Below are 9,362 nucleotides of genomic sequence, written 5' to 3' on the forward strand. Positions count from 1 at the left end.
CTGCAGCTGCAGGGAGGCGAAACCGCCGCTGTTCCGGAGCCCGGAGCCCGGCAACACCCGGGACACGAGACGGCGGCGCAGCGGTACAGCGCCCGCCTGCTGCAGGCCGGCTACGAGCCCGCGAGGTGACGCCCAGGGCAGAGCGCGCGGGGCGCATCCGGGGCGGGTGGCCTAGGAGGGCGAAGCGGCTCCGGGAACCCCGCAGCGCTGCGCAGGAGGGGAGGGGCAGGCCCCACACTCCCTTCCCTTCTTACCACGTCAACCTCTAACTTCCTGAAATGGGGTTCTGAGCCACGCTCCCCGGCTTTGGTTGGGGACCCAGGAGGGCACTGTGCCGAGAGTTCGGTGCTGCGTTGCACAGGGAAGCCCGGGATAGAAAGGTCGTTAAAACGTTCCCTAAAAACCTTAGCCCTGATCGGACCTCGACTACCCATCCAAGACATCGGGTCCAAGCGGCTCCAACTCCTGGTGCTTGTTTGAGTCCTTGTCCGACTTCGCTTACTCCGCCTTAGCCGTACCCCCCTAGAACTGTCTTCAGCAGTCTTACTGGCAGGTGTAGGTGTCCAAATGGACCGCCTCTTCAGGACGAGGTGAAGGCACTGCGCCCCCATCGTGCAGTGAAGGCTAATGAGACCGCCAATGCAGCGCACCCCAGGATCTCCCCTAAGACTCAGGACCCCATGCAGGGGTCCATAAGGGAATGAGGGTCACAGAGGGAGAGTAGGGTAGTGAGCTGGGCCTCAGGGGGACTGGCTGAAAAGGAGACAACGGCTAATCTCTGGATTGTATCGCAGCTTGAAATGCAATCCCACTATCCTTCCGGTCCAGAGGATTTGGACTTCTTTCTCTGCCCCATCTGCTAGCGCTCAGCGGCTTGGGGAGGTGACCTGGTAGCTGAGTGGGAGGAGGTGGAGGCGCGGTGGTCTAGGGGAATTAGTCTGACAGCTCTGCCAAGGGGCTGGCTGCTTGTATAAGAACTTTTACCAGCTTAAGGGGCTGCTGGGCCACCAGGCTGCCAGGTGAAGCCTGCCCACCCCTCTTGTCCCAGCAGGCTGCCTCTAGAATTGGCTCGGACTTAGGCAACCCGGATCAATCCTCCTGTCCTAGAAATCCAGCTGGGGGCTCAAGGTGATAGGCAGGGGCCACAGGAGGTGAGAGAGCACGCGGGGGTACTTTGGGGCGTGGAGGAGGCAGTGCCTTGGTTAGAGCAGATATTGCAAAAGTATCATATCAGAGCTCAGCCGGAATCCCTCCCCCAGGCTGTCCTTCTGCAGCAAGGGGCCATCCCTCCCACCCCCTCTTAGGTTCAGAAGAGCCAGTGTAAAACCTGAGCCCCAGCCAGGTGGTGTAATGAGATTCAGAACCTGCTGGCTAGACCTCCATCTGTCTTCAACCACCTGGAACTGTGGGGAAAAGACAGGGTCTGATGAGAAGTCCTAGGTTTGAGTCCCATGTTCTTGTTCTCTGGCTTGAATTTGGGCAAGCTCTGCCCCTGGCCCAGCTCAACAATACTAAAGTTATTACCTCTTGTCCCCTCCCCCCATCCTGCCTTAGGAAGTGTTTTGAAATCTTGTGGCTTCAAATATACCCAGACTGCATGGAGACCTCTGGGCTCCCTGCCTGGATCTCACTACCCTGCTGGGCATGCTTCCCTTAGTACCTGGAGGAAGGGGCTCAGACCTGTCCTACCCTCATGGCTGCTAGGTGGGGAGTCTCAGGGGACCAGCAGCCTTCCTTGGCCGGCGAGACCCACTGGTTGCCTTGGCGTCTCTTCCCTATGGAGGAACCATCTGGGAAGATCAGGAAGAGGGAGGAGGAAAGCTGGGAGCTGGATTAACAGAGGCCCTGGAAAAGGACAGCCTAACCCAGGGCTGAGCCCAGCAGCTTAGAATAACGAACAGCGAACAGCCGGGACATGGGTCAAAGCAGGCGGGGACGTGGGGGAGCAGAAGAGAGGGAGGAAGGCCCTGAAGTCTGTAGTCACTGGGAAGGTGACCCTCCCCACAACTCGACCTGGCAGCTTTTCTCATGGGACCCAGAGCTCTAGGCAGGGGCAGACGTGACATTAAGGTCAACCTAGATGGCAGAACCTGCTGCTCTCCCGGGCCCCAGCCTTGGCCAGTTCCTGAATTGTAGCCTAGCCATTCCTGACCTATGCTGTAGGGGACAGTGACCCTGAGCAGGTTCCTCAGAGACCTAGAGACACCACTGGGGTGGCCTATGCTCTGTGCCTCCAATTGACACGACTGTCCTTTTGTGACCAGAAAGATGCCCCAGGGCTGTCCTGTATACCAAAGTGCTTTCTCTGGCTGGTCTCCCAGGGAGGGGGTCAGTAAGAGGTCCCCTCAGGATGCTCTACCCCTGCAGTGTGGCCCAGGCTCCCTGGGTGAGTTCCTGAGTGCAGATGAATAAGAGGCGTTTCCCAGGCATCCCTATCAGGCTGGCCCCAGCTCCCACTCAGCAGAGCCCACAGAGGCCCCCTCCCTCCATTCCAATGCCAGAGGGCCTTCAGAGGCCCTCACTGGGAGCCCTATAAGAGGCATTTCCCAGGCATCTCTATCAGGCCGGCCCCAGCTCCCACTCAGCAGAGAGCCCACAGAGGCCCCCTCCCTCCATTCCAATGCCAGAGGGCCTTCAGAGGCCCTCACTGGGAGCCCTTCTCTCCACTGGTGGGGAGGGAAGCTTGGGGTTATGTGCTGTCCCTGTCCCCAACAATAAGAATGAAGAGGACATCTGAATCTCCTCTAATACCCTCAGCCCTAAGGGCCTCATGGCCCTAGCTCTGTGGGAAGCCTCCCCTCCCCTTTGCACACAGATGGAACATTCTGTGTTTTCTTGGCAGGGTCCCGGGGGCATCACTGAGGGAGGCTGGGCATCCCAGGGAGCCTCGAGGTTTGGAGGCCAAGCCTCCCCTGGGCCTGGCTGCCACCACACTGCTGAGCAGTAAACAAACCCAGCCTCCCAGGGCTGGGGAGGGAGGGAGCTCCTGCCTCAGATAGCCAGCACTCCAGGGATTGACCCACCTCAGTCTCTCCCCTCTAAGAAGTGAGGAGAAGGGGAGGAGACTGGAGTTGGGGGGGGGGCGTTGTCTAGTTTTTGGTCAGGAAGTAGCAGGTTTTGGCAGTTCTGGTCACATAAGAGGGAAGGACCTGCCCTTGTCACTCCACCTTCCCCCATGTAAATCCATTGGCTAGCTAATCCCACTGTCCCCTTGTAGAAATCTGGATCTTGCTGGGCACCCAGGGCCACCACACTTCTGCTTTGGGAACTTATCAGAAGTCTCCTAGCCTCTGTCCTAATTTGAATGCACACTTACTTGTTTAAGCCACGCCTATGAGCATCTCTGTCATCTACTCTCCGAGAAAAAAAAAAAGTCCTGCGGTTAGCGCTCTTGCTAGCGACACCATTTTCTGAGCTGGGGACAAGTAGGGAAACTGAGGCAGTAGACCAGTAGTCAGAAGCAGTATCCCTCACCCCTTCTGAGCTATAGGTTTTCCATCTGTGGAGGAGGGGTACCTAATAAGGGGCAATTAGAGATTGTGGAGTACATTTGACCGTTATGATATAATTTGTAAACTGCAGAGGGCTCCAAGGCCACCCAAAGGTCAAGGAGTGTCACTGTTAAAAATGCCGCCCCCTAGGCTTGGGGAGTACATATCCAGTTTCAAGTCCTGTGTGTTGGGGAGACCAGCTACTTAGAGACCCTTGATCAGGGTCCAGGGATTAATGTTAGGGAAAAGCAAAACCATGTCATAGGTACCCCTGCCCCTGCGGGTGGAGAGTAGGGTCACGGGATTCTCAGGCTGACGGGGTGGCCCGGGCTGGGGACGAACCCTGAGGCGCATTTCTGGGGTTCAGAGAGAGCAAAGAGAAGCGGCGGAGGGGGCGTGTCCAGGGCTGGCTCAGACCCCTCCTCTGCTGGTGCACCCCTCCCTCCACCTCCCGGGCGGGGCTGTTGGGTCTCTGTGCGCTGCAGGCGGCTGGACTGCGCTCGGCAGCGGCCGTAACCGCTGCGGTTGGGCGGTCTCCGCCGGGCCCTTTGTGCGGCGCGGGGCGGAGGCGGCGGTCTCCGGAGGGAGGGGCAGGCGGAGAGGGCGGCGAAAAAAAAGCCCGCGCGAGTGTTTATGTCGGGTCGCGGTGTCTCGCAGCAGCATGGCGGACTACCTGATCAGCGGAGGCACGGGCTACGTGCCGGAGGATGGGCTCACCGCGCAGCAGCTCTTCGCCAACGCGGACGGCCTCACCTACAAGTAAGCGCCGGGGCTGGGCCGCACCTGGTCGCGCGCACCGGCACCAGCGCGCTGCGGTGCCGAGCCGGCCCTGCACGTGCACCGCTCTCCTCTCCCAGAGGCCTGAGTTCTCAGGCCCAGAGCGGGTGACTTGCAGCCGGTGGGGTGGCGGGGTGTGGGGGGAGGGCCGCGCTGAGAGGAGACAGACGTGGCACAACCAGTGACATCGCGGCCCTCAGCGCCTTGACTGGTTTCTGTTCAGATCCAATCTGACCTGCTCCTTTCCCCTCTCATGGGTATTCTGGCCTCATGGAGGGGCCTTGGGGCGTGTGGGAATGTGAGATGTGGGAATTACGGAGAGATAATTCTAAGCCTTCTCCTTTGCTTAGCCTCACCACGAGGGCAGAGGGGGCCCTGGGGCCCAGCAGACAGCTGCTTGGGTGCTGCCTTCAGGAGAGGCCCGACTGGGCTGTTAGGGTGGCCCCTTTTTCCCACGGATCAGTCTAGCCCTCTGCCCATTTGTGCCCCTGCCTGCCTGCAAGCTGACACCAGTGCCCACCCTCCCCAAGGCATGGGATTTGGGAGAAGGATGGAGACCTACCCATCTGCCTCTGGCTTTCTTTGCTTTTTCCCTGGGCTCTAGACTAGTTGTCCTGCGGGCTGTAGTCCTGGCACTGGCTCTGTCTCCTGGCTGCAGAACCTTGTCCCTGCCAGGAAGGCGCATCAGAACCTGGGGCTGGGACTGAGACGGGAGCACCCCTGCCCTGTCTCCTGATGTCCCTCCCTTGCTTGGGAGACAGTTTCCCTTAAACGCCCGGTATGTCAGTCATTCATTCCAAAGGAGTGTCTCTTCTCACCTGCTCCTAGGTGAGGGGTGTATACAGTCCCTGCAGCATGCTGAGAGGCCCAGACCCCAGTTTTTCTTCTCTGGCTCTATGTGAGCTTCAGAGGCCTCCTGGTTGTGCAGAAAAGGGCTGCCAGAAGGTGGAGCAGCTGCAGTTTTTCTTTGGTGGTCTTTGGTGATAAGTGGGAGAGTCTATCTTTGATTTCGTTTTCACTGGCGTCTCCTAGGGAAACTCCCTAGGAGAACTTCTAGGAGTTCTGTAGGCCTCGAGCAGTTTAACAGTTCCACTCCCATCGATCCCACGGCGTCTCCTTCCCATGCTTGGGGTGCCTGCTGCTTTGCTTAGCCTGCGCACAGTGCTCCCGAAGCGTGGGCCATCTGCCTTGGGTGCGTCTGTAAAGCAGGTTGAGCCTGTTGGGCCCCTGGGCAACGGTGCTGCATCTAGATGTACCCGTGCAGGGGTGCGCTCCCCTTTTGGGTTTGCCATGACCATGGCAGCTGCCAAGTTTCGGCTGGGCCCCCAGTGTCCTGATCCTCCTGTAAAGCTCCTTCCCCTTCCTGTCCCAGCCATGTTGTTGGCTCCTCCAGTCCTGGATGCCTGAACATGCCCTGCACCAGCCCCCAGGGTCCCTCCATTCTGAACCTGGTGCGGCTCAGCAGCCCAGAGCTAGGGTGTGCAGCTTCTCTGTCTGGGTCATGTTTGTGCAGTATTGTACTACACAACTGTTCTCAGGCTCATTCCTGTATTCTACCTTTTTTTGGGGGGAGGGGCAGAGAATGCATGATGAGGGATGGGGGGAGAAGTATCCTGCAACAGGGTGTGGTCATGCTGCAGTCCCTTCTCCATTTCTCTATCCTGTTGGGATTTGGGGCACACACACACATGTGTCTGGTGTACTTTTCAAGCTGCCAGAGCTGGGATTCAAACCAAGGTTGGCTGTGTGGAATCTGGCTCCCATAATCACTAGGGTATGGGCCAGCTCTGTTCCCTGTATTTATCTACTGTTTCTCTCTATGAAGACTGAGATGTTTTCCAGGGCAGGCACTGTCTATACCATAGGTGGTGACATAGCACACTCTGAGCCCTGAAGGCAGTGGGTACTTGGGCCAGCTAGCACACGGTGTCCCCAGACCTCCCACTGTCTTTGGCTCTAGCTCTGAGTGGAGTTGGCAAGACACTAGTGGGGGTCCAAGGAGGTTCGGCCCTGGTGGGGCAGCAGGTATCAGTGGGCTCCAGCATCTCATTGTCCCATGCCCCATTCGCCTTTTGCTGGCTTGTCAGGCCCTGCCCCTTTCAGACATTGCTCCACACCAGTGACATTCACTGTTATGTCTTCACAGCGACTTCCTGATCCTCCCAGGATTCATAGACTTCATAGCTGATGAGGTGGTGAGTACCTTTCTCTGACAAGGTGTGTGTGAAGGGGGCACGTATGTGGTGGGAGGGGCTGGCTTCCTCCAGGCAGGGTGTGGAAGACACCTTTCTTGGGAATGTGGTGGCTGTAGCCTTCATTGTTGCCAGAGTAATTGGCATGTTTGAAATTTATGCCTGGTGGAGCAGAGGCAGCTGGGGGCACTCAGGGCAGTCCTGAGTGGGACCTTGCACAAAGCCAGAGAGCTCTTCCTCACTGCTAGCCTGCAGGGAGTTTCGGAAGATGCTCGGAGAGTGGGTGAGTTTGGGTGTGGCTGCGTCGCGATGCAGACCATAGGACTGCTGTGGTCTGAAATGCTGAGCAAGGCCATGGATGGAAGCCAGTAGTAAATTATGAGGCCAAATACGGTGGACAGAGTAGTTCGCTGATCTGCAGTGTCCAAGAACTGGCAAAAGATTAGAAGGAGTTAAATTTGGCACAAATGTAAGGAAACACTGTTCTTCGCTTTCCAGAAGGTGCTCAACAATGAGCTGATGCAATGAAAAATTAGTGTTGATTAACTCATAGAAGCAGGCTTGGGCAGTGACGATCGTATTGGTTACTACAAGAGAAGATTCGGTGATTCTATGATAAATTTGTACATATTGGGATCAGCAGATGGTATAATGGTTATGTCGCTGGTCTCCCGTGTAGTCAGCCTCAGTTTGAGTCCCGGACCGGGCAGTTTCAAACTCACACTGGGTGCATGTGCGTGTATGCCCAAAATCCCAAGAGAAGAATGGAGGAGAAGGGATTGTAGCGTGGCCTTCCCCACTGGTGGGTGATTTCTCGCTTTCTATCACTCTGTCTCTCCAATGAGTGCACGTGTCCTACAGCAGAAATGCCTCTTAAGAAAATTTATACATGTCTTAAAAACCTGTCTTCCTTCTTTCTTTCTTTCTTTCTTTCTTTTCTTTTCTTTTCTTTTTTTTTGAGAGTTTTGCTATAGGGCATGTGCACTCTCCAAAAAGACAGATAGAGACAGAAAGAGAAATCACCCCCCAGCGGAGATGGCCCCATCTCAATCCCTTCTCCTCCATTTTCCTCTCGGGATCTTGGGCACGCATGCCCGCACCCTGTGTGAGTTTAAGCCACCGGGTCCGGGACTTAAACCACAGTCGACTACATGGGAGTCCAGCCACATAGCCATTACGCCAACTGCTGGTCCGCAAACTTGTCTTTTTTCTGTTGCTGTGACTATTGTTACTCTGGTCCGATTCTCATGAAAGACCAGAGGGCCCAAGTGTGTGTGTGTCCAGATCACTCTTGTGTTGGGGAAGCTCACATCTGACCTGTGCGTAGCCATAGCAGACCCAGACAGATTTTTAAGGGGGGATTCAGGCGAGTCTGGATATTTCCTGTATGACAGCAACCAGGAAGCCTTCTTGGTTCCGCAGTTCATTTTAACCAAGTTTACTGAGCACCCTGGCTTTGTGGCAGATTCCAGGATGACCGCTAGGAGGAGACCCTTGGCTGGCCACTGAGGAGATCCCTGTCCTGGGATCTCTGTCAGGAAGAGTGTAGCACTTCTGTGCCACAACGGGAGAGAAGAAGTGGTGCTTTCTAGATAATGAGGCCAGAGTTCTAAACCAGGGAATGTGATGATCTTCAGGGGCCTGTGAGTCACCAAGATTATTTACCAAAGTCTGTGTCCGAGTGTTTTGAGGCCCGGGACCTGCAGCGTTGACCTGCATTTCAGAGGGGCCTGGGTTCTGCTCTCACGTGCCATGTGCCGGCAAGTTACTCCCATTGTGTCTTCAAAATCCTAACCTCTTTTGGCTCCAGACCACTAGTCACCTATGTTCCTAGATGGCTCATAGACTCCTTGTGTGCCTCCCCTCAGCCCTTGTCACTTAAAACCCATCCTCCACATTGGAGCCTGAGTGACCCCTTTTTTTTTAATCTTATGTGATCTAACTTTTTAAGTGCATGTGCCCTATAGCAAAAACCTCTCAAAAAACAAACAAAAAAACTCGGGCAGGGTGCATGTGCATGAATGCCCAAAATCCTGAGAGGAGAATGGAGTAGAAGGGATTGCAGTGTGACCATTCCCACCCACCTCCCCACCCCCTCGTGGGGGAGCAATTTCTTGCTTTGTATCTCTTGGGCGAATGCATGCACCCCATAGCAAAAATCTTTATTAACAAAAAAAAAAGAAGGACCAGCAGGTGGCATGGTGGTTTAAGGCGCTGGACACTCCCACAGAGCTGACCACAGTTCGAGTCCTAGACCTGGCAGCTTGCTTTCTCACTTTCTCTCTCTCTGGTCTAATTAAAATAAATGAATGAATAAATAAAGTGAAATGGAGTAATTAAAAAAAAGCATAAATCAGAGCATTTTCTAGGGGCACTGGTTCCAGAATCCCCCACGGATACCCAAATCCATGGATGACCAGATCCCTTACATAAAATGGCATGGTACTTGTATATTATCTACACACATCCTTCTCCAATTTTAAATCACTGCTGCTTTCTCTCTTCCTGTCTGTCTTTTTAAATATTTGCTGTAAAGCACATATACGCTCCAGAGACAGACAGAGAGGGAGGGAAAGTGAGAAAGCATCCCTGGGGGGATGGCCATGCTATAATCTCTTCTTCTCCTCCCTTCTCAGGATTTTGGGCGTGTATGCACATATGGCCCGTGTTTTTTTTTTTTTTTTCAAATCACCAGGTCCGGAACTCAAACTGCACAGTTAGCCATATGTAATTCTTTCACCTTAACTTCCATGCCGTCTGCTGACCCTCTAGTTTACTTTAAAAAAAAAAAAATTTTTTTTAATTTTATTTATTCATTCATTTATTCCTTTTTTTTTTTTTGAGAGATTTTTACTATAGGCCGGGTGCATTCGCCAGAAAGACAGAGAGACAGAGAGATAGA

The 9,362-nt window shown here is 54.7% G+C and overlaps 1 protein-coding gene across 5 annotated transcripts in view; it reads left to right on the forward strand.

The window, feature by feature from the left end:
• Window positions 1-6: 6 nt before the first annotated feature.
• The window catches only part of IMPDH1 (inosine monophosphate dehydrogenase 1), a 29,768-nt gene continuing 20,412 nt past the window's right edge, over window positions 7-9,362 (forward strand). For 2 of the 5 annotated variants that reach the window (XM_014587194.2, XM_027771187.1), the window contains exons 1-3: window positions 7-125; window positions 4,149-4,250; window positions 6,415-6,463. In XM_014587194.2, coding sequence (XP_014442680.1) covers window positions 4,153-4,250; window positions 6,415-6,463 — 147 coding nt within the window. In that variant the 5' untranslated portion in view covers window positions 7-125; window positions 4,149-4,152. Of the gene's footprint in view, window positions 126-4,113; window positions 4,251-6,414; window positions 6,464-9,362 lie in introns of those variants that run through there. The other 3 variants (XM_027771188.1, XM_027771186.1, XR_003549138.1) reach the window with 2 other exon arrangements.

This window comes from Tupaia chinensis, unplaced genomic scaffold, assembly GCF_000334495.1.
Source record: "Tupaia chinensis unplaced genomic scaffold, TupChi_1.0 Scaffold000192_1, whole genome shotgun sequence".
Taxonomy (NCBI): domain Eukaryota; kingdom Metazoa; phylum Chordata; class Mammalia; order Scandentia; family Tupaiidae; genus Tupaia; species Tupaia belangeri.